General features: G+C 54.2%; 1 protein-coding gene across 2 annotated transcripts in view; it reads left to right on the plus strand.

Annotated features, from left to right (window-relative positions):
• Positions 1 to 17028: 17028 nt before the first annotated feature.
• The window catches only part of CD82 (CD82 molecule), a 30538-nt gene continuing 23311 nt past the window's right edge, over positions 17029 to 24255 (plus strand). The window contains exons 1-3 of one of the 2 annotated variants that reach the window (XM_015569510.1): positions 17029 to 17102; positions 21884 to 22010; positions 22170 to 22252. In XM_015569510.1, coding sequence (XP_015424996.1) covers positions 22190 to 22252 — 63 coding nt within the window. In that variant the 5' untranslated portion in view covers positions 17029 to 17102; positions 21884 to 22010; positions 22170 to 22189. The remainder of the gene's footprint in view (positions 17103 to 21883; positions 22011 to 22169; positions 22253 to 24255) is intronic. The other variant, XM_015569509.1, reaches the window with a different exon arrangement.

Here is a 24255-nt window from a genome sequence, read left to right on the forward strand (position 1 = left end):
GCTCGGACCAGCCTGCTTCTGGGGTCTCCAGGCTCATTGCCTGAAGCACCTACCCATGGCACAGGCCCTCTGTGCTCCCCAACATGTGTCGCATCCAGCTGAGTGGTGCTGCCTGGCTCTTCCTGGTGGTGTCTGGGACTCCCCAACATGACTCTACGCTTCCTGAGGGGAAGTAGGTCTGAACGTCAGTGGCAGACTTTCCCCAACCCTCTTCCTGTGTGCTTATGTACACACAGTACTTTGCTCTTTGCTGCTGTGTTTTGTCATACTGAGTGTCTCCGTGAAGCCCCCAGGCCAGGACTGCCCTGCCCGTCTGTGTATCCTTGACTTCTGGCTCAAGGCCTGGCACACAGCAGGCAGTCGGGAAATGATGGTTGAATGAATAAGTGATTCTCCCTGGGGCAGCCCAGCAGGACCCAGCTCGGTGCCAGATTCTTGGCGACTCCTGGGCAAAGGCAAAGCCTGGAAGCGGGGTCTGAGTGCCCTGCCTTGCCCTTCAGGCCTGCCCTCCCCATTCCTGGAACCTGGGTCCAGGGAGGTGGGAATGGTCTGCTGGCCTGGGATTGCTCGGTTGGCATTTCAGTTTCCCTTGTGGGGCCTGGCCTTTGGCCTCCTGAGAGAGGAACAACCAGACTTCCTCCAGCCTCAGCCTGTTGAGGGGTCACTCTGGCCCACAGTGAACCCTGACTCAGTCAGAGAAGGCACTTTCAACGCAGCAGTTATTTGCGGAAGGTGCTACTGCCCTGTGAGGGCACGGGCTCAGGGTTGGGGGAACGGGAGGCCCATTCCTCCAAGAAGTCCACCCCTGATATTCTCCCTCCAGACCACCAAGTGGGAAGCTCTGGGAAGCACCTCCACTCTCCCTTGTCTTCTTTCCCGGTAGTGGGGACTCCTGCCCCTTCTCGGGGCGCCACCCCTGGCTTTCCCACGTGTGTGAAGGGTGATCCGGGTTGGAAGTTGTTGAGAATCTAGACCTGGGCTCACAGAGCCAATGTAGAGTGCTGGAGGCTGGGCTTGAGGAAGCCTGGCTTTGGACCTGGCCTCTGCTGGGAAGGTGCAGAGTGACCTTTGTCAGGGAGGTGACCCCCTAGGCTGGCTGTCTTGCTCTTTAGGCAGCAAGTGCTCCAGAAGCCTGCCTGGGGTCCAGCTGGCCTTGGACCGGGAGAGCAGGGGAAGGAACCATGGCAATGTCACGGACTCTGGAACCAAACTGCCTATAAATGATTCCCGCCTCTGCTATTTAGCTGCTGGGCGTGACTTTCGGCAAGTGTTTTAACCTTCTGTGCATCAGTCTCAGCATCTGAAATTGAGATGGTAATATACTTGCCTCCTAGCGCTGTTTGAGAACGGTATGAATTCATGTACGTGAAGCATTTATGAAGTGTGCCTGGCACAGAGCACATGCTATATGGGTACCAGCTGGTTTTGGTAGGCTGGCTATTATTAATAGGAAGCAGGATTTAAGTCTCTGGGGGGCAGAAAAACTTGGTGAATAGCTTGAGTCTGAGGATCAGGAGACCTGGGTTCTCAGACCAGCTCATCCTTCCCTTGCCATGTGACCTTGGACAAGTTACAGCCCTTCTTGGGCTACAAAATTATAACGATGATGCTGCTGCTTTTTGTGTTTGTAAGCGAGGCCCATGTGATGTCACAGTAGGCATCTGCAGGGTTTTCTTCTCGAAGGGACTTCTGGGTGCTTGGCCCATTCTGCAGTCATTCCGTAGGTGGGCAGGTCCTGGCACTGCCATGGAGACATGACGGACACAGAATGGCAGAGTTGTCCCAGCCCCCATGACTGTACTCAACAAGTAGATGAATCCATTTAAATATACACACAACTGTGAGATTATAGAGATCAGATTACAGACTTTATTTTATTTTATTTTCCCCTACTTTCTGAATCTTCTGTAGTGAGCCCATATTACTTTTATGCTTAAGAAGAAACAATAAAGTGATTAAGCCTTATTATACATAGTTACACAGAAATGTATTATATGAACTTGGGATCACATTGAGCTTTTTGTTGTTAGTTAAGCATATTTTTTTTTCAAAAAGGGGTGGGGTTTGAAATGAATATCAGTTTGTCAAGCTGCAAAAGACGAGGGAATGTCTATGGAAGGAGTGGCTTTGGCCACGGGCCTCAGATCCTGGGAGATAAGAGTGTGATATGGATGGGAGTTTCACCAGTTTCCATTGTGGTGGACACACCCCGAGTGCTGCTTGGTGTTTGTTTAGAAAACTTTTCAACAAGCTCTTCAACAGGCCTTGACACAAACAGACTTCATTTCCTCACGTCAAAACCGGGGGAAATAATAATACTTCATTCAGGGAGGTGCTGTGAGCGCTAAAGGAGCTTAAACGTGTTGCGGTTTCCGAAGGAACCCCCTTTTTCCTCCTGAATTTGGAAGCAAGCGAAAAGAAAACAGTTGGCAAAGATGGAGTGCCAACCGTCAGCGTCATTGCTGAGAAGGCCAGCCGGAGACCGTGGCTGGAGATCCGGGACCCAGAGGGCTTGCTAGCCGCCTTCCCTGGCACTGGCAGAGTTACCCGTCCGTCCGGTCCCAGGCGGCGCTGGACGGGTGCCAGCCTCGCTGCAGAAGCAGGTGGTAGCAGCAGAGAAGCTCAGGTGATGGAACGCTCCAGCAGGCAGCTCAGCTAAGCCAGAGGCGGGCCCACTGAGCATGCCCAGTGTGCCTTCCAGACGAACCAATCAGATAAGCCACTGCTGGTCCTGGCGTGAAGGGGGCGGGGCGAGGCGAGGCCAGAGGTGTTCTACCAGCAGAGGAAAAAAGTAGAGAGGGGAATATGTTCTACCTGGTCAAGGAAAAAAGTAGAGAGGGGAATATGTGTTCCCCTCATAAATATAAGGCACGTTGAACGATGCCGGGTATGCAGTGGGCACTCAGTAAGTGCTCATTTGTCGCTGCTGATAATGATAACAATGAGCAATTCTACTACTACGGCTGGAAAATCACTCTCCCACTCACTGTCTTAGGAGATGGAATATTAGAATGTTGTTGCAATGGGACCTGATGAGACACCCCGAATAGAGGAAATAGAAACTGATGGGGAGTGAGGAGCCTTGGTTCGTAGGAGGTTCTGTGGCAAGGGAATGAGTGGGTAGGCTTTAGGTCACTTGACCTCTCTGACCTCTGGCCTCTCTGAATATGCAGCAGAAATGTAACTGGGGCAGGAAGGATGTGTCCTCTACTCCCTCCCAGCCCCCCAAAAGCTTCTCAGGTTCCCTTTTTCTCTGCCCCACATTTTGTCTGGGCAGGGTCCAGTAGAGGGTTTTTGTTTTGTTTTTCCAGGAGACTGTATAACATGGTATCGTGTTTATCAGACTTTGTGCATATCAGAAATCCCCACAAGCGGTAGAGGGGTGCAAGCTGCATGTAGGGAACCCCTGGGGTCGTACGTATAGCTTGGGCTTCTTTCTGGCTTTTGGGGACTTGCCATTGGCCAGACCTAGGTATGGCCCAGCTCTTCCTCCCACTATCTGCTCACCTTTGGGCAAGTTTTGCAATCTCTCAGAGCTTTGGTTCATTACCATGAAATGGAGAATGATAATGGTACCTCTCTTGGGGGCTTGCATGAGGGTTAAATGAGACAATTAGTGTGGGTAAATCGCTTAGTGAGGGGCCCAGCTCAAAATGCATCCTCCCTCCAAGCCAGTAGCTGATGAGGATGATAATGATGAACAAAGGTTGCTCCTGCCACTCCTTTGGGGAAGTGGCACAAGGTGAGGTCCTGATCTGGAGTGGAGATTCCCAAGGCTGTTGGGAGCTCTGGGGGTTAGGAGGGCCTTGGGTCTCTGCCGACTTGGTCCTTGATCAGAATGTGCAAGCCCCTGCCTCGACCTGGGTGCTCTTGGCTTAGCGTGGAAGGCCACATTGGGTGCTTGTGACTAGACTCACAGGATTGTGGTTTTGTGAGTAGCTCTGTAGTTCATTGAGTGAACCCACCGACGCAGTCTGATCCCATGGAAAACATCCAGTGTTTTGCTTGGAGAATACCTCAAGGCTTGGAGAATTCGGTACCTTTTCTCTCTGGACAGATCTAATTCTTTAAAAATACGGTATAGAATTTGAGCAAACCCACCCTCCCTTCACTTCCACTCGTCGATCCTGATCATTCTTGTTGGGACCATATGGGATGTGGGATACTCTCTGAGAGGACCAAGTCTCCCTTGTAATCAGGGCCACCCCAGGCCAGTGACTCTGATGTGCAAAAGAGATGTTTCTGTTAAAAAAAAAAAAAAAAGAAGTCATCTCCATCTGAACCAAATGGGCACTTAGAGAAGAACTTTCTAAATTATTGGAGAAATGGTTTCTGTGGAGGAATTTTCCAGGTGAAGAACAGATGCAAAGAAGGAAATAACTGTTCAGGGATAAGTAGTGTGAACACACACACACACATGCGCGTTTGGGAGCATACCATATGAACTACTTCCTGTGCTGTGGCATTTCACTTAACATTTAAGGGAGGATTTTTCCACATTATTCAATCCTCTTCCACGGCATGCTTCTCTGTCCATGGCGCTGTGCCACAGGGACCTACTGTGACCCAGTTTAGCGCTCTCCTGCTGTTGCACATGTAGGCCGGTTTGCATCTTTTATTACTGTCCACGTTGCTACTGCAATCACCTTGTCCAGACATATACTTTGTGCTCAACAACCATGGAGTGAATTCCTCGAAGTGGTGTTCCAGTCAGGTGGTTTTTAAACTCAAGGTCTGAGGGCCAGTTTCTCAGTGAAAAGCCCTTTCCCTGACACCCACCAGAACGTACCCCCAAATTTAGCTGCGCGTTTGGGAGCATACCATATGAACTACTTCCTGTGCTGTGGCATTTCACTTAACATTTAAGGGAGGATTTTTCCACATTATTCAATCCTCTTCCACGGCATGCTTCTCTGTCCATGGCGCTGTGCCACAGGGACCTACTGTGACCCAGTTTAGCGCTCTCCTGCTGTTGCACATGTAGGCCGGTTTGCATCTTTTATTACTGTCCACGTTGCTACTGCAATCACCTTGTCCAGACATATACTTTGTGCTCAACAACCATGGAGTGAATTCCTCGAAGTGGCGTTCCAGTCAGGTGGTTTTTAAACTCAAGGCCTGAGGGCCAGCTTCTCAGTGAAAAGCCCTTTCCCTGACACCCACCAGAACGTACCCCCAAATTTAGCTCCAGTCCCCCTGGGGGGGAGGGACAGACAGTGCCCCTCAGTGCTGCTTAGCAGGCCCACAGAAACAAGGGGACAAGCTCTTGCTCTGTGTGTGTGTGTGTGTGTGTGTGTGTGTGTGTGTAAGACAGACAGATACAGGGGAGCTTTTTCTCCTCAACTGTAGTCTGACTTTTGACCCCTCTCCAAGAGCCAGTGGTATCATTAACTAATTATGGGCTCTCTTTACTGTTTAATGACCTCTCTCCATGGTGACTGCTTCCCCAGCAGCCTTCCAGGAGCCAGGGAATGGGGAGATGAGGCTGTGGGAGGACGTTTATCTGGAGTGGAAGTGGGTCATGGATCATGGGGTCATGCAGTGCTTCTCAAACTGACAGATGCCAGTCTCCTGGAGCAGTTGTTAAAGCAGATTGTACCCCCAGGGTTTCTGATTGTGTTGGTCTTGTGGGGGGTTGGGGGGCAGCCTGAGAATGTGCATAGCTAACATGTTCCCCGGAGCTGCTGATGGTCTGGGCACCACACTTTGAGAACCAATGGAGAAGTGGAATGGGGCATGTGGGGGCAGTGTGGTGAGTTTCAGCTCCTGGTGCTGCGGACAGCAGGAACCGTGCCCCATTTGGTAAAGCCTCATGTGAGGCCTGAACTCACCTCCTCCTGCCCCAACCTCATCACCCTCACCAGTGTGTGCTCTGTATATATGTATGGGCAGGAGGATAAGACGATTATCACTATCCCTATTTTACAGAAAAGAAAACTGAGGCTCTGGCAGGGGACCTGATGTGTCCAAGGGTGTGCCCTCAAAGCCAGCAGGAGCACCGATACAGGACCCCTGGCCTTGCCTCCTCCCTTTGCCTCCAGCGGGGGTACCTTCCTTGAACACTGTGCTTCCCCAGGGGACCCCAAGTGCGGAGGCTGGGAAGGCAGGTTCCCCTACACTGTCTCCGAGCCTGGGTCTTGCTCTACTTTTTACCTCCCTCCCGCCCCGCTAGCCATTCAGTAATGTGATCTTCTTCCAAGATCTAGTGTCCTCCTGCCAGTGTATGTTCCCAGTTATAGTTCCGGCCAAGTTTTCCCAGGGAATGGAAAGTTGCTCCTGCCAAGCCTGGGAGCGCCTGGCAGGCAGAGCTGAGGGCGAGGAGAGAACCCTCCTCTGTGGAGCAACTAATGTGTGCCAGACCCTGCCCTGGGCACTTCGCAGCCATGACGTCAGGCCAACCTCCCACCAGACCCCCAAGTAGAGGTTATTATCAGCCCTCATTTACTGATGAGGACACGGGGGGTCCTGGAGCTGAAACTACTTATAAAAGGGGCAGAACTGGGTCTTCAACCCCAAGCTCTAAGGTGGGGTCCCTGGTCCAGAGTGGCAGCAAGTCTGGGACCGAAGGAGCTGGGACGTGGGGAGGCCACCACCCATGCAAAGGGGGTCAGCCCCAGGGGCACGGCTCCCTGGGATTTGGGGTCTTACAGTGGGAGAGCCCTGGTCTAGCCATCAGGAGACCCAGTTAAAGCCAAGCTCTGCCACCACCTGGCTGCGTGACCTTGGGCAAGTCACTCCCAAGCTTGAGGCCTCCAAATCCTCATCTCTCATAATGATACCTTATGCTTTATAGCTTTTAGCCATGGACATTTTCTCACATTCTTAGTCCTAAAAGCCTCCCAGCACCTTGTGAAATAGGCAGGGAGGGTGTTATTACTGAGCCCATCTTATAGACGATGACAGAGGCTGTGAGTGAGATGCCCAGGATCCTACAGCTAAGGAGGTGCTGGAGCCAGGATTTAAACCACGTTTTCTTTGCTCTCCATCCTGAGCTTGGTCCCTCACCACACCCTGCCTGCTAAGTGAGGAGGGAGAATCCTGGGCTCCTCTCTATTCTCAGCCTCAGGATTAGGGATCCCAGGGCTCTTATTTGAGCTGGGGGTTGCGGGGGAATGTTGGGTGCAAGGGTACCAGATTTCCAAGAAAGGGTATCCTGGATTCTTGCTCTGGGCCAGGAACTTGGGAGGCAAGATCAGGTGGTCCAGGCTGTCCCTGCTCCCAGCTCCTGCCCAGACTTGGGCGTTTGAGACCCCTAGTAGTGGGGGGAAGTGGGTGAGACCCCTGGTAGTGGGGGGAAGTGGGGTTCATCCTTTCTCCCCACTCCCACCTCAGCCCCTGGCATCCCCTGGGACCTGTACCTGCCCTCCAAATGCACAGACTCAGACATCAGTGCCCAAGTCCTATGGTTCTGACTCACTGTCCTCACCTCCTCCCCATCTCCTGACCAGACGGAGTCTTCCTCATTCTTCTAGGCCCAGCTCCAGGCACCTTCTTCTCCCAGGAAAGCCTTGGTACTCCGGCCAAGCCGACTCAACTCTCTCTGGTCTGTCCCGTGGGTGAATTGGCTCACTGGGTCAGTAACTCCCCAATGAGGCCATGAGAGCAAGGGCTGTGGCTGCTGTGGCTTCAAGACCCCTGTGGGGTCTCCCAGGCTGGCAGAACTCGAGGCACTGGCTCTGCGTGGTCTGGGGACAGCTGATGACTTCAGGGTCAGCCTCAGACCTGTGACTCTCATATTTTGTGACCCGGAGCAAGTCGCTTATCTTCTCTGACTCTTGGTTTCCTTCTCCTGAAAATGAAGTTACGTGCCTCACTGACCTCTGGGAAGGCTTGCATAAGATAAACCACGCAGAACACCTACCGCTGACATCCAGTGGATTCCAGGAGCTCAGGAAATGCCGACCCCTCCCCTTCCCTGCCGTCAGCTTCATTCCACCTCCACCCACCTAACCCCCTTGAGTGGGGTGTCTGCTTGGGCCTCGTCTGAGACCTGAACTCTATCTGGCCTAGTTAGGGGTGTTCTAGTCCAGTAATGGGGGAAGGATTGGGCCGAGGCACAGAATCAGCTCCAAGCAGGCTGTGCCAGTTCCAAGCTGTGGCCTTGGGCACAATACCTTCCAGAGCCTCAGTTTCCAGATCCGTGGAATGGGATCGTATATGTCCTGTGTTCTCAGGATCACACGGGGCTCCCTGTTAGACTGCGTGAGTGAGAGTGGCCATCCGGGTGATGTGCCCCTCCCAGGAGCCTGGCTGCCAGTAGTGGTTCATTTACATAGCCATTTTCCTGCTGCAAAGCAAACTGTCTACTTTCCCTCCGGACACCTGGAGGCTCACCAGGCTGTTGTGTTCTTGGCTTTGGGCCCTGCATGCTGGGCCCTCCCCCTGGGAAAGCAGCTTGTCTGAGCTTCTTTGCCGTGTGCAGCCTGGGGACCCAGGCCTGAGGCCCTGCCTGGCTCTCTGAGACCAAGGCGTTGTCACCACAGGTCCCTGTGCTAACCCCTGGGACCCTATGCCAGACCACATCCTAGAGCACTGAGCACATTTCCTTTCCACTTCTTTTTAATATATTTTTATTGATTTCAGAGAGGAAGGGAGAAGGGGAGAGAGAAACAATGATGAGAGAGAATCATTGATCGGCTGCCTCCTGCACGCCTCCCACTGGGGATCGAGCCTGCAACCCAGGTATGTGCCCTGACTGGGAATTGAACCGTGACCTCCTGGTTCATAGGTTGACGCTCAATCCCTGAGCCACACCGGCAGGCTCCATTTCTGTCTGTCTGTCTGTACACCCCTCCTCCCAACTGACTATGGCCCAGAACCTCTCACAGTGATAATAATCACCTCACTTCCCTTTATTGAGCTAGAGCATTTCTGTTCCTCAAACCTCACACCTCCCTGTATGGGAAGAATGAACTGTTGTTATCCCAGAGAGGGAAGGTCCTGGGGCGACCTGCTTGCCCGAGGTCACAGCCCAAAGGGGCTTTCCACCCCAAACTCCAAGGCGGAGTCCCCTGGTCCAGAGTGGCAGGAGGGGTCTTGGACCAAAGGAGCTGGGATGTGGGGGAGGCATCCAAGGCCCGAGGCTGGGCCTCATGACCTCTCCAGCGCCCCCAGTCCCCCACTCTCAGCAGGTACTCACATTCTTGGCTAAATGTCTCCCAGGGGAATGCCCTTGAGGAGTAGGAAATGGGTTGAGAGGAGGCGAGGGTGGCAGAGACCTAGATCTCCAGGGTGGAGGGTCCTAGATGCCCACTCGGCTCTGGGGGCTGGCACAGGGACCTCCCCCGTTGCACAGATAGGGAAGCTGAGGTTTAGGGAAGGGGAGGGATGACAAGGTAGAACTGGCTGGGCAGGACCCCTTTCTTCTTTCCTCCCCAGGGCCCTGAGGGCTCCAGTTCAGGGGGGATTCCATGGGGCACTTGGGACCTCGGTGCTCATTTTGGCGTGGCTGCTGCTGGCTGAGGGCAAGCCCCTCTCCCTGCTTCAGCTCCCTTGGTGCCTGTGAAATACTCCAGTAGCTCATGGGAAAGCCCAGCCTTCTCTGGAATCTCCGAGGGGGAGGGGAGCTCCTTCCCAGGCACTGCCCAGCGCTCCCAGGATCTGGGAGAGGCCAGGGCTGAGAAGAATGGGCTGCAGAGGGGCTGGGCCACTATTGATGGCTGGTGGGGGAAGGGTGTTGTGGGTAAGACCAGAGGGTCCTGGTCCCTCCAGGAGGCCACTTCTCCTGGCTACAGAAGAGGATGAGAGTGAGTATTTGGGGTGGCCTGGGAGGCGGACCTGGGCTGGGCTGGCTCCCAGGGTGGGGCTTTGCCTGGGTCAGCAGGGCTGCATTCCTGAGCAGGTTTTGCCTCGGGCTTCCCTGGGGGCTTTCCGTGGAGACCAGAGGGCCTGGATGCGTGAGGTTCCTGCACGTGGGATCTGTCTCTCCCTGCCCTTCTTCCTGTCATTCTCTGTTTGTCTTTGTCTCTTTGTCACATTCTCTTACCTCTTTCTCTCTGCCTCACTTACTCACTCCTTCCCATCTTCCCCTCTCTTTTCATCCCCCACCAATGCCCTCCCACGCCCCTAAGATTCCCCCTGGATCTAGAACATCTCAGGAGGGTCTAGCAGATGCCGAGGCCCGAGGCCACGGGCAGAGTCCAGGCCCAGCTCCCCGGAATCCCAGGGGACCTGAGAGCCCAGGGCTGTCTCCCCTGGGGTAGGGAGCCCCGACAGCCTGTGCTGGTCTGTTATCCCTTTCCTGCCCCCACTGCCAGGTGTCTGGTTAAATGGCCATCAGCCTGCCTGGGACTTGGGGTTTGGGCTTTTTGCGCCGTGTGGATGCTGTGGCCCTTCACCCTATGCTCAGAGGGCCTGGGACCCTGCAGTTGATTCCTCTGGGCCACGCCTCCCTGGAGCGGCTGCCCACCATGGGGAGGGTGGCTAGGCTGGAGCCGGGCCTGTGTGCTGGGTGAGGTTGCCCTGGACACTGCATGTTCAGAGGCTCTTGGGATATGAGAGGGAGAGACTTTAGAGATGTCCTCAGAAACAGGGTACCCTAATGCCAAAGTGGGGTGTGGAGAACTTGTGTGCAAGTGGGGTGTGCAGCCTTGGGAGGTAGGAAGTTCTAGCCCATTTTATAGATAAAGGAACTGAGGCTTAGAAAAGCTATGTGACAATTAGGGGAGGACAGAGCCAGTGTTTGAACCCACATCCATCAGATGCCCACCCTCAGTACTCATGCTGAGAGGATTGGGGCTGCCAGATAGGGCTCGGTGAGGGTCTGTGCAGGAGAATGTTCTGGGAAGGCTGCTTGAAGGAGGGAGCATCTCCACAGCCCTGTCTTTTCCTTCCTGAGCCCAGTACCTGGGGAATTGTGGCTGAATTACCAGACTGCTGCTATGTGGAGTCCCTGATTAGTGTCCCCCTCCTTCTTTCTAACTACCCCGCTGAGGGTCCACACCCAACACCCAGCCTCAGTCTCTTAGGAACCCCAGTTCTGGCCACACTCCCAGCTGGCCAGGCTCATGGGTGGGTGTGCAATCAGACACCTGTGCCTAGTGCAGCCACAGGATGTCTTCAGTTGGTGAGGTTTAGAGGCTGAGCTGTAAAAGCCAATGAGCATAGGCTGGGCCTTGGTTAGGTTATTTTAGTTCCTATCATTTATAACTTTCTGCAGGCAGCACAGCATGACGGGAAAGCACAGGGGCTCTGCGTTAGACTGTTGGGCTTCAACCCTCAGCTCCATCGGCTGTAACCTTGGGCCTTGGGCCTTAGTCCTTGAGTCTCTGTATCGTCAACTGTAAATGCTTACCTCATAGGGTCATTAAAGGAAGAGCTGGAGGCTGGGTGGGATCGCCATGCTACTTTGTGATTACGTTGGTGTATAATTGCTTGTTTTCATGTCTGCTCCTCCGCTGGGCACTCCCGGGGACAGAGATGGGTCTCACTCATCCATTCTCTATGTCCAGCTCAGGGGCCCACTCAGATTAGGGATTCAGTGAATGGAAACTCTGAGCAGAGGGCATCCACTCGGGAGCCCCTGGGAGTGCAGCCCCTCAGACCGTCCGTGGGAAGCAGCATTACAAAACAGGGAGGCCCTTGGGCTCCAAAGTCAGAGTGTTTGGAGTGCAAAGCTCAGCTAAGCCACTGTCGCCATGTGACCAGGACCAGTGCCACCTTCCAGAGCCCAGAGGTCCTGCTTATAAAACATCCATGGCTTCATGATGATAAAGCCATGCTCGTCACCTGGCCGCAGGGGGTGGGGTTAAATGAGATAAGATAAAGGAAACAGGCTCCATGGGGGTGCCTTCATATGTCTTCATTTCATTCATCAGTTCTCCCTCTGTTTCAAGTTCTCGGGTGATGGCAACCTTTGGGGCAGTTAATAGGAGCCTGAGTGTGTCACACATCTCAAGGGGCAGCCTTTATGCATATTCTCCTCCTGACGTGTGAGGAGGGGACTCTGTCCAACATGACCTCTTCCCAGAGTCCTCTGTCCCTGTCACACTCACATTCTGGGTTTGGCAGCGGATTATGCCATCTTCCTGGGCAAGCCTTGATATCCCCATTTTACAGATGAGGCTCGGAGTAAGTAGGCAACTTGGTAAGGTCACACAGCTCTATAAGACGGTGGTGGAATTAGGTCTCTCTCAATTCCAAGTCCATAGTATGGCCTGGTTCATTGTTCTGCCTCCCTCTGTGGCCTGTAGAGCCTCTGGGTTGCAGGGCCCCTGGAATCTGGGACTCCTGGACAGTCTTAAATCTTCCTAAATTTCCCTTCAAGTTAAGGCCTCCCAACTGATAGGCCCAAATGGGTTACAGATGTGTTGAGATTCTCCTTTGTCCTCGGCCGGTCACCCCAGTGTACTGAAAAATATGGTTACTTCTCTCTGGGTATCATGATGTGAAACTGGTTGGGAAGTACTGATGGCTCTAACCAGTCCCCTCCCTGCCCCACCATACACACGCTTTCCCCATAAGGGTAGGGATTTGTGGTACTCTCTGGGCCACAGTCTCTTCATCTGAGAAAAGGGGACCAATGTAGGTGAGTTTGGCACTGTGATCTGAGTGTGTGAGCCTTAGAACCCAGTGTTGGGAGGGAACAGGGTCTGCATGGGGCCCAAGCAGCCTGCTGAGAAGAAAGGGAGGCACGGAGAAGGAGAGGCCAAAGGCAATGACTCTGCCTCAACTTGACTCTTTGGTTGCGTGAGGGCCAGATGGGGAGGCTGAAAGGCTCCGGGTGTGTGCTCTTCCCCACGCTGCCAGAGGGGAGCCCTTCTTGATGCTGAAGGCTCTCCAGTCTCATTGTGTGGGATTCGGAGCAAAACGTGCTGGGAGGGCCACATCTGTCAGCCTCCTCAGGCACACTGAAGGAACACCTGGACAGGTTTGGTGGGGCTGAGCTTTTCCTTCCTGACAGGAAGCTAAGAGTCAGGCCTCAGAGCTGGGAGAGGGCAGGAGGTCAGGTGGGAAAACAGAGGTATGGAAGGGTAGGGTAGGCAGACCCCACCATCTACCTCATTCCCATAGGCAGCAGGTCGGAAACTCTGAGCAGAGGACGTCCACTGAGACGTCTTTAGAGAGAGAGGGAAAGGGAGAGGGAGAGAGAGGGTAACATCGATGAGCGAGAACCATCTATCAGCTGCCTCTTGCATGCCCTCCACCCCCACTGGGGATCAAGCCCACAACCCAGGCATGTGCTCTGACCAGGAATTGAACCAACGACTTCTCAGTGCATGAGACAATACTCAAGTACCTGAGCCACACCAGCCAGGGCCAGACCTGGGTTTTAATCAGGGTTTGGCCACTTACTTGTGTGACCTCAGGCCAGCCACTGAACCTCTGAGTCTCAGTTTTTTTCTCTGTTAAATGGGGACAATGATATCCGAAGGGTAGGGTATTAGATGAAATGAGGGATGGTGGGACTGGCATGACACAAACTGTAAAGTGCTGCCCCTCCTTTGCCACAGTCTGGCCAGGGGTGGCTGCTGCCTACGTTTCTCTGGTACCCTAGGTCTTCCCCCAGCTGCCAGGGGTCAGTCCCAGCTCCAGGGTGTTAAGTCCTCAGGAGAATGGGAGCCTATTTCGCATGAGGGTGGAATCATATGGCAGGAGCTGCTCCTCATGGAGCCCCGAGTTCTCATCAGTAAGAAGAAAGGAGGCCTTGGGGCTCTGAAATCCCATGATTCCTGGGAGGGTCTGATCTGAGTATGTTTCTTCCAAGCCATGATGGCGGTGGCGGTGGTGGGATTTGCTCACTTGTATTTGAGCAACTGACAGTTTCCCAAAGCTCTTTACGCACCTTATCTCAGTCTCCCAACAATCCTACGAGACAGGGGCCCTCTAGTGTCCCTGTGTTAGAGATGAGACGTTGGGCTCTGGGACGTTTAATAACTCCCTTGCTCAAGGTCACAACCCAACTAGCAGGAAGCAGAGCTGGGACTCACACCCAGGTCTTGGAGGAAACTTGAGATCCTAATCATGCCGGTGGCCTCACGATTTTTCTGTTTCCCGGAGTAACAGCCTTTTACTTTTGTTTTTCTCTTTTGTTTTAACAACAACAACAACAAACACACACACACACACACACACACACACACACACACACACACACACACACACACAAGATCAGAGGCTGAAAAATAAGATAGTGAAGAGTTAAAAAAGCCAGTCCCTGGGGTCAGCCGTGTTTTCAGGAAACACATCACCTGTCACATGTGAAAACAAACACAGCCACCTGTGACCAGCCTCTGCATGGGTGATTGAGACAAAGTCCAGGCACCGGAGAGCTGGGTGGCCAGGAACGGGCTTGCAGGTGGAGTGCCCGCACACAGGTGGCTTCCAAGCGGAGCTGCCAGGCCAGGCTCTCTCGCTCCACTTTCTGCCCAAGGAGGCAGCCCAGGCTCCCACGGGATCAGTTGTCCAACTCACCAGCCTGGCTGGACCTCCAGGCCAGAGACAGGCCCCTAGGCACAGCCAGGGGCTCAGAGACAGAGGGCAGAGGCCCTCCTTCCCTAGGTGGCCCAGCCCGGCCCTGTTTAACTTCACCCCCAACCCCTTGTCTCAGAGCAGCGGCAGTCACCCTCTGGCACGGAGCCCTGCTGGCTGGGCACACATCTGGAGGCTGGTCAAGCCCCTCCGAGGGCTTTCAGACTGTTGGTGGACACGAACAACTTCCAGACACTAGTCATCATCATCGTAATTGGTAGCATTTATTTGACATTTACTGGGTGCCAGGCACTTTACAGGTACTAATTCATGTCAGCCTCATCATAACCCATTATTAAGTCCATTTTATAGGTGGGAAAGCTGAGGCACAATGGTGAAGTGGTTGCCCAAGGCCACACAGCTGGTAAGACGCAGCCGATTTGGCATTTCAGGCAGGGAGAGAAGGAGTGGGCTAGGGTGCCAGCACGGTCTGAGCCCTCCCGGGTGCTAGCCTGATAGCAGGTCACCGTCACACCGGTGTGGGTGGGCGGGTTTGGGATCCCCATTCACTGATAAGGAAGTAGGTCTGCAGTGACTCCCAGGGCTATGCGGCTGATATGTGGCAGGTCCAGGGAGGGAACCAAGGGTCACTATGTGACTGAGTTCAGTTCTCATACCTTCCTATGCCGAAGGCCTGGTGAGCTGGGACAGGGCCGCCGATGGAGGGAGAAGGGCTCTGGACCCAGACTCTACCAGGCCCCCACCACATGCTCAGCCTTGATTTTACTGTGTGACCTGCAGGCTCTTGCTCCCTCCGGCCCCCTTTGAAAAATGCACTGATCTGAAAGGTCTTTGCCCACAGAGCGGACATTGCTCTGGAGTTCGTGACTCAGGGGGCTGTGCCTCCTGAGGAAGTCAAGAATGGGGCAGGGGTGCGGGAGCTTTGTGAGAATTCTCCCTGGCCAGGCCCTGCTACACTGGGATCCCAGGCCTGGCTGCACCCCACTCCCAGCAGAGGGACAGGGCCATGCTGGGGATGGGGCCTACGGCTGTGGGTCTCACACATCAGAGTGCCCAGGAAAGCTTTAAAAAATCCTGGACCAATTATATCAGCATCTCTGGGAGGGGTCTCAGGCACCGGCCAGTTTCGGAGCTGCCAGGGTAATTCCTGAGTGCAGCCATGACTGAGGGCCACTGCTCCAGACAAAAGGGAAGTATGTACCTCCTGGCTCTCCCTGCTTAGTGACCCCCTGGCCAGATGACGCATCTGCCTGCCCCACTGTGTGCATCTTTCTTGGGAGACAGTTCGCAGCTTCCACTGGCTTTTCTGACCCAAAGGAGATTAAAATCCCACTCTTATGGGAAGCAACCCCCGCCCCACCCCCCCACCACAAGCCAGCCACTTCATTTCTAAGGACTAGAAACCTCCAGCTGCAGTTTCAAAGTCGGTTTGTCTTATCTTCTCTAAGAAACCTTTCCTGACCTCTCCAGGCTGCCCCCGCCCCCAGTTTCCTTTCCTGCAAATACATACTAAGTGCTTGCTATGTACTGGGCCCTGTCCTAGGCTCTGGGGTATCGGGTGAATAGGACAGACCCAGCCCCTCCCATACAGGAGCCAGACTGTAATGGGGGCTGCAGACACAGTAGTGAACCAAGAGGACAAATGCAGCGAACATGGCGTGTGACAGGGCCACGTGTCAAAGCTGCTGCTCTGGATAGTCACTGGGGGAGTTCCCCCAAGATCTTGATGACTTGGTGGACTGGGGAGGGGGGTGCACTGGCATATTTTGGTTCTGATGTGCAGCTGGGGGTGAGGCCACATGAGTAGATGAGGTGTTCAGGGAAGGCCTCTGGGAGGAGGGAGCTCAGCCTACAGGGAGGTTAGGAGCCAGCCTGGGGTTTGGGGGGAGGAGTGGTCATGGGAGAAGAGGCCGGTCAAGGGCCTGCGGTGGACAAGGGCCTGCTCTACTGGAACAACAGGAAAGCATGGCCTTTATGGCCCGAGGAATGAACGTGTGTATGGGAAGGGGGCGGTGCAGAGGACAGAGGTGGGCAGGGTACACCAGGCAGGGCTCTGGAGGCCATACAGAGCACGGATGCTATAGCAAACCTCTCAGCTGTATCGCTGTTGCAGGGTTGCAGGGTTGGGAGCGGCAAGGTCTGTCCTGCATTTTGCAAAGCCCTTCCTGGGGCGTGGATAACGGATTGGGAAGGGCAGGAATGGAACCCGTGACCAGCCAGGGAACTGTACTGGTCCAGGGGGAGGTGAGGCATGGGGCCGAGAGGGGCCCTGGATTGGGCTGTGGGAGGTGGGGAGGAGGCAGAGACCTGCCTGAGGCTATTAGGTATTCAGCTGGAGGATGGAAGGGCCATCTCAGCCCCTCCTCTGAAGGGAGAGGGTACTTAGAATCCTGGAGCACCGGCCCCCCAGGGACCTCAAGAGCTGACTAGGATGTGTTCCACATGGTGTTAAGGGCTATTAAGTGAACAATGGTTTTAAGTCAGAAGTGGGTTTTTATCGCTGCTGTTAAGTGTGGAGTCCTTAACAGCCTAATATAGAGTGACTCTTGGAGAGAACTGTTGCTTCACAAACTTGGTGACAGCAAAACTTTTTGTTCTTAACAGGGATCTCCTAGGACTCGTATTCGGAGGAACTACTCCAGAAACACTGCTCTGGTCCTGTCATTTCGCAGGTGAGGAGGGTGGGAGTGGGGACAGTCACCTGCGCTAGGTTTCCTACTGAGTGACCCATCAGAGCAGGCCTCCGCCTGCACCTCCTGACTCCGGGCCTTGAGGTACAATGCTGCAGGCCCCACCCAATGTCCCCAAGGCTAGGTGGGGACATCCAGGTTCTAGGGCCAGGGTGGAAGGCTCCTCCTCCTCCTCAGCTGAGGGACAAACCAAGCCTCCTCCTCTACAGGTGCAGGGGCTCTGGGGAAGGCAAGGGAGCCTTGGGAGTGGGTCTGACTTTCAGACTGTCCCTGGGTGCTCACCCTACACAACCCCCACTCATCCCTTAGGTGAGGACAGAAGAGACCTGAAAATAGAGTCTCAGCTGACCCAGGGGCAGTGGGTCTCACCCCCCTTCAGGTGGTTGAATACTTGAAAGTCCTGGTATTCGATGTGGAAGTTCTTTCCCCTCTCCTTCACCTCTCCATCCATCCATCCCTGTATCCCTCCCTCCCTCCATCCATCCATCCATCCATCCATCCCTCCCTCTATCCATACTCCATCCTGCTAGCCCTCGATCCCCCCATGCTCCCGTTGACAACATTTTCTGGGAGCCTTCTTTGTTCTCATAAACAATACACTGTCTCTACTCTCAAGGTACCACAACCCCTAGGGGAGATGGACAAGTGAGTAGAAAATTACTGTACAGCATTCTGATTGGAATAGTAACCTCCATTTATTGAATGCCTACCTCATGCCAGATACTTTACCCACATCGTCTGAGCAAATCTGCCAAACAGATTTCATTTTCCTCTTTTCACAGATGAGTCAGGTGAGGCTCAGAGAGGTTAATTTCTTTGTCAAAGTCACACAGCTAAGAGGCAATAGGATCCCATTCAAACCCAGGCAATCTGATGCCAGAGCCTGTTCTGGGAACCACTCCAGCACCCAGTGCTGCTGGAAGGGAGCAGAGAGGGAACCCCCTAACTAATGAGTGCTGGCTCCCGGGGAGGGGTGGCCGTGGCAGGGGTGGTAGGGCTGGCTGGGGTAGGAGGGCTCCTGGAGGAGGTGGGTGTCTGAGGTGAGACTGAAGGATGAGTAGGAGTTAATAACATATTAGCATAATAATTTCCCTGTACAAACTGATTTGGCATAAAACTATATATATGGTCAATTTAAAAGATTGATGCTTAGAAATGGTCCATTTACCTGCTATAAAGCCTAACATAAAATCAGTACCTTCTTCCTCCTACCGCTCACACAGCTGTCAGTGACTGTTCTGGAATTTTCCAGATAGAAGGTGCTTGTTTTGTGGCTGTCAAACAGCCTCATAGGAACGCGTGGGCAGAGCCTCCAGTGTTTACAGAAAGTGTATACGAGGAAGCATAACACAGGAGAGGCTCTCTGTTGAATTTCATATGCAAATGAGACGCTCACCCTCACTTCTTCCAGAAGTCCCAATATAGAGGCCTAGTCATCTCCTCTCAGGAGTCCTGACTGCCAGGTGTGACCTCCCCGTCTTTATAACAGGGGCTTCAGCTGGGAGCCCCACTCTACAGGTGAAGAGAACGAGGCCCCGAAAGTCCTTTCCCGTGGCCATGGACTGGCAGAGCCGGGATTTGCAACTTGTCCGGGGATCCTGTGTCACCACCATTTGCTTCCCTAAACCAGGGGCCGGCAAACTTTTCCCATAAGGGGCCGAGGGTCTGCCGCAGCTGCCCTGCCCCAACAGCGCCATAGCAGCCTCCGACTAGACACACTAGAGGGTGTGGCCATGTGTCAGCCCACTTTATTTATGGACCCCAACATTTCAACTTCATGTGTTACCAATACTCTTCTTTTTATTTTCCCCCAACTATTTAAAAATGTAAAATCTGTTCTTACTTTGCAAGCCATGCAAACATAGGGATGGGCTGGATTTGAGCTACAGGCCGGGCAGGCCACCCCCTGTCCTACCCTAGCCCTTACTCGTATCTGTGAATGTGGAGCCTGAGGCTCAGACCCTCGGCATGAGCAGGTGGAGCTAGAATGGAACCCCAAGCCCTCTGATCCCAACTTTGGAGTCTCCTTGGGGCCTGGTGTGGTGGTGGGCTCCCTAAAGGTGATGCCACACGCCATCGTGGGGCAACCTGGGTGTGTTCCCAGCCTGCGCTGACCCCCTGCCCTTCATGGAACCACACACCTCCTCTCGGGTGTGGAGAGGCCTGCTCCCTGCGTCTTAAAGGGAAATGTCTAGGCAGAAAGACTTTGCATCCTGGCTCTTGGCCCAGGAGCCACCCACCCCAGGTTCTCAGCACCTTCTCCTCTCAGGTGATTCCCAGGGAGCCTCTGCACCTACCCCGGTTGGCCAAGCTGCCCGCCAGTCATGGGGCTGCCTGGCTCCAGCCCCAGCATCTAAACCCAACCAGCTGCCTCCTGAAGAGGAGGGGGTGGCCCAAGGGCTCAGCGGCCTGGGTTCTGCCTTGGCCGGTCCACGTGCTGGTAACTGGACACGCTCCTTTACCCCCCTGTGCTCGGTGCCTTAGTTTGATTATAGGATGTTGAAAGGCTTTGCCCAACGCTTGATAGTTTGTGTGAGTGACCAAGAGACCACTGAAGTGATCCGGGGGCCGGAGTACTGGGGATGCCAGCTCAGCAGCCTCTGCCTCCTTCTTGCCCACCAAACCAGAGCGCCTTTGAGCAGTCAGTCACCTTGGTCCTTGCCACCTGCCTGGTCAGCGGAATCCCAGCCACCCCCGATACAGTGGCAACCACTCCCTAGGCCCCTTAAAGACAGCGTTTCGTGGTGGGAAGGTCTCGGGCTGCTTAAGGAGCTGTGTGACTTGGGCAAGTGACTGCACCTCCCTGAGCCTGTCCCACCCCCTCCCCAGGAGAGAAATACCCTCCTCGCCTTCCCACCTTCTGGGCAGGCTGTGAGGATTAAAAGGATGACCGAAGCCAATGGCTGTTCACAGGCCGCCATTCGTGCTTACTGGGCAGGCCTGGTAGTCACTCTTGTCTAAAAGCTGCCCCAGCCCAGCCCGGCCGGTGTCGCTCAGTGGTTGTGTCAATCCATGAACCAGGAGGTCCCGGTTTGATTCCCGGTCAGGGCACATGCCTGGGTTGCAGGCTTGATCCCCAGTGTGGGGTGTGCAGGAGGCCGCTGATCAATGATTCTCTCAAATCATTCATGTTTCTAGTGCTTCCCCCTCCCTTTCTCTCTCTGAAATCAATGGAAAAGAAAAAACATTAGCAAAAAATTTTTAAAAGCTGCCTGGACACCTGGCCCGAGAGGAGGATGTGGGAGCCGGAAAGTATACAAACTCCCTTCCCAGGCTCCGAAGCCGCTGCAGTTGCCAAAGGGCTGTTTCCAAACGTCTCCAGTTTCACAAGAACCAACTGGCACCAGCTCGTGCCTCTGGGCCCCTCAACCCTGGGACGTGGTTACTAAAAAGTCCTTCTGGTGAAATTCCGATATTTTATCTATTCTGTTTGGCTGAGCCTGTGGCAGCCCGTGGGGCGGGCATCACGTGTCATTTACTGGGAGAAAACCCAGGCGGGCAAGCCAGTCCTGGGAGGAAAGACAAGCATGCCTCCCTCCATGGGAGGATCTTTCCTCGCTGGCTCTTTGTTCCCTGCAAGTTTATGAAGTGCCTGTGGCGTGTCAGGCGCTGTGCTGGGAGGGGCCGTGGAAAACAGTAGCTCTCCTGTATGCGGACCGGCCCCCGGCAGGCCTACTCTCAGATCTCTGTGTCTCCTGATACAGGGGTGGCGGGCCTGTTTTCTCCCCTCGGGGTCTTGGGGAGGTCCCAGGCAGAGTTGCTAAGGCTGGACTTTCATGGTTCCTAAGTCACTGCCTCTTTGCATTTCTCAGACCCAGACCTTGGACCCCCGTGGCTTGGAAGAGCCATTTAGTCTAGTTTCTCCATGTAGCACTGGAACACCCTACGTCTTGGCTCAGACTTTGTTTCCATGGCACTTGTGATGGGGCGCTCCCCACCAGCCAGGCAGCCTTTTCCCTTCTTCAGGTGGCTTTGCTTCATGGGCCCAAATCTGACCCCTAGAAAGACAGCTAGCTAAAGACAGGGGTGTTGGGAACCTCAACGGGGCCCCTGGGCGGCCGTGAGCCCTCCCCCTGACCCCTTGCCCCTGTCCCTGGAAGTATGAAGTGGAAGCTGAGCATCTACTTGGCAGGGATGATGGAAGATTGTTATTATGTCCAGAGCACATGAGGGAACTCCGCATGGACAGGGGAGATTCCCATGACTTCCGATGCCCTTCACCCTGCAAGAGCAGGAAGGGCTGAACCCCGCACCTGGGGCCTCCGGGCCCCTGTTCTCTCTGCTCTGTTCCCCCTCACCCCCCACCCCCGCTTTCATAGGGTGGTGGGAACATGGCTGCGTCTGGTGCCTGCTTCCCCCACCCCCAGCCTGGTTCTAGCCTTGCAGCTGCCCTGGCCAGCTGTCCCGGCCCTAGCCGCCTGGCTCTGGTTCCCTTCACCCCTCAGGGCCTGAGAGCTGGCTGTTGTCATTCCTGGGTTGTCTGGCCTGGGGGAGGGCACAGGGGCAGCCAGCTTGCAGCTTCCCTCTTCCGCCCAAGTCCTGCCCTGGCCAGGGGTCCTGAGTAAAGGGTCCCAGCGTGCGGAAGCGTGGTGTGTGTTGTTTAGAAGCATGAGCTGTGTCGGAGGGCATCTGAACATGTGTGGGACAAGCCACAGGCCTCACCCTCTGGGTGTCTAGCAGCCACTCACTAACTTCCTGGACTTCCATGAGCCCATCTGGGCAAGTCTCAGACCCCGAGGCTCTCCTCTATAATTTCCCTCCAGGCCTGGCCCCAGCTGAGTGGCTGACCCCGACCCTGACTGCCAAGCATCTAACAGCCGAGACTACTCAGGACCATACCTCCCAGCTGTGTGGCTTTGGACCAGTCATCTAACCTCTCTGGGCCCCAAGGTGCCGTAAAATGGGACCTCATATTAGTACTACCTCCTGGGTTGTTGTGAGGGTTTGGGTGCGCAGCAGATGGTCAGAGCCCACTAGCATTGGTTCTCTCTCCCTCCTGCCCTACCCAGTCCCACCCGCCACTGACCTATCTGCCTTCTCTCTCCACAGGGAGCTCCAGGGCCGGCAGGATGGGGTCAGCCTGCATCAAAGTCACCAAATACTTCCTCTTCCTCTTCAACTTGCTCTTCTTTGTAAGTATGGCCAGCCCTGCTTGGCTGTCTCCAACAGGACTCTGATCCCTGGTGCATCCCAGCCTGAAACCCTGCGGAGCTACCAGGCCTGGGGATGGTGGTGGGTGTGGTAGGTGCGGGCTGAGGGCAGACCATTCCAAGTGGAACCAGCTCGGGTGAGGAGGAGATTCCTGCCATGCCCAGCTGGCTCCATGCAGAGCCCTGGACTCCTGGCCCAGCGTTCCCCTCTCCTTGGGGCATTGAGGCCAGACCAGGCTGCCAGGGCTGGAGCCTGGTGTGGGTGAAGAAAGCCCTCTGGGCATCGCCTAAATCCTTGTCATCAGGGAACTGTGTGTGAGACGGGGTGTCTCTGGATCCTTCTTGTCCTACCCTGACCCACCACCTTCCTCTGCCCCTCTGAGAACTTGCCTGTTTCAGTTCTGGTCTCAGCTGCCCTCACCACGCTCCCACCTGCATTGCGGGGGCTGTGCCCTGAGTCCCGGAGGGTGTGAGGGGGCTGGGCTCTGGGCCAAGGGGAGGCACAGTTCCCTCTCCCCAGACCCATCCTGGCAGGCATCACCAGGTCCCTGAGCCAGGGGATGCCCAGATGTGAGCTCCATGCACATCTGGACCTGGTTTTTCTGGGGCCTTGATTCTCTTTGCTGGTCTGGCACCGACTGACTCCTCTGCCTTGGAGTTGCCAGGATGCTGGTGTGTGTGTGTGTGTGTGTGTGTGTGTGTGTGTGAGAGAGAGAGAGAGAGAGAGAGAGAGAGAGTATGAGTGTGTGTGTGAGAGTGTATGAATAGGTGTGTGAGAGAGAGTGTATGAGTGTGTATATGTGTGTGTTGTGTGAGAGAGAGTATATGAGTAGGTATGTGAGAGAGTGTATGAGTATGTATGTGAGAGTGTATGAGTAGGTATTTGTGTGTGTGTGTGAGTGTATGAGTATATGTGTGAGAGAGAGAGTGTATGAGTATGAGTGTGTGAGAGAGTATATGAGTGTGTATGTGTGTGTTGTGTGAGATAGAGTGTATGAGTAGGTATGTGTGTGTGTGTGAGAGACTGTATGAGTAGGTGTGTGTGAGAGAGTATATGAATGTGTGAGAGTGTATGAGCATGTGTGTGAGAGTGTATGAGTAGGTGTGTGTGTGTGTGTGAGAGAGAGTATGAGTAGGTGTGTGTGAGAGAGTATATGAATGTGTGAGAGTGTATGAGCATGTGTGTGAGAGTGTATGAGTAGGTGTGTGTGTGTGTGTGTGTGTGTGTATGAGTAGGAGTGTATGTTTGTGAGTGTGTGAGGGAGAGAGAATGTGTGCATGAGAACGTGTGTATGATGTGTGTGTGATGGGATGGGGGTGAGAGTGACCAGAGGGGCCTTCACAGCCTAGACTGGTGCTGGGGGCTGCAGCCTCTCCATGCTCATTCATCCCATGTGGTTAAAATCAGGTTCTGCAATAGGATGTTTCTTATGAACCAATTTTATTTTTAAAAATTATACACATGCATGCATATTTTTAAGAGAAGAAAAAAAATACCTCTGAATGTTAATGTTGGATTCCTGGGAATTTGGGGTTTATTCTTTGTGCCTCTGCATTTTTCAAATGTTCTAAATAGATATGAATTATTTGGGGGGGGGGGATTGCTTTATATTACAAGTTACCTAGGATTACGGAAAGTTTAGAAAATAAAGAATCAATCTAAATTCTTCCTTATAACTTTAACTCAACACACAGATACTTACAAGTGAGTTTTGGGCATATGTAAGCTCACACGTATCACACATGTACATGCACATGCATATGGACCACCCTGGCTCCAGTCCCCCTCCCTCCTGAGCACCACTGATGGCCGAGCCCTCCGCTGATGGCAGCCAGGCCTGGAAGCCACCCGGGCAGGGCCTGGGTACCTGGGCTTCCCCAGCTTGGCAGTCCGGCCCTCCTGGCTGGCCAGGTCTGTGGAAAGCAGCTGCCTAAGCAGCTGGAGTCAAGCCTTCCCTGGCAGGCAGGAGGCTCCCTGGTTTCTA

The sequence above is a fragment of the Myotis davidii genome, unplaced genomic scaffold (genome assembly GCF_000327345.1).
Source record: "Myotis davidii unplaced genomic scaffold, ASM32734v1 scaffold265, whole genome shotgun sequence".
NCBI classification, from domain to species: Eukaryota; Metazoa; Chordata; class Mammalia; order Chiroptera; family Vespertilionidae; genus Myotis; species Myotis davidii.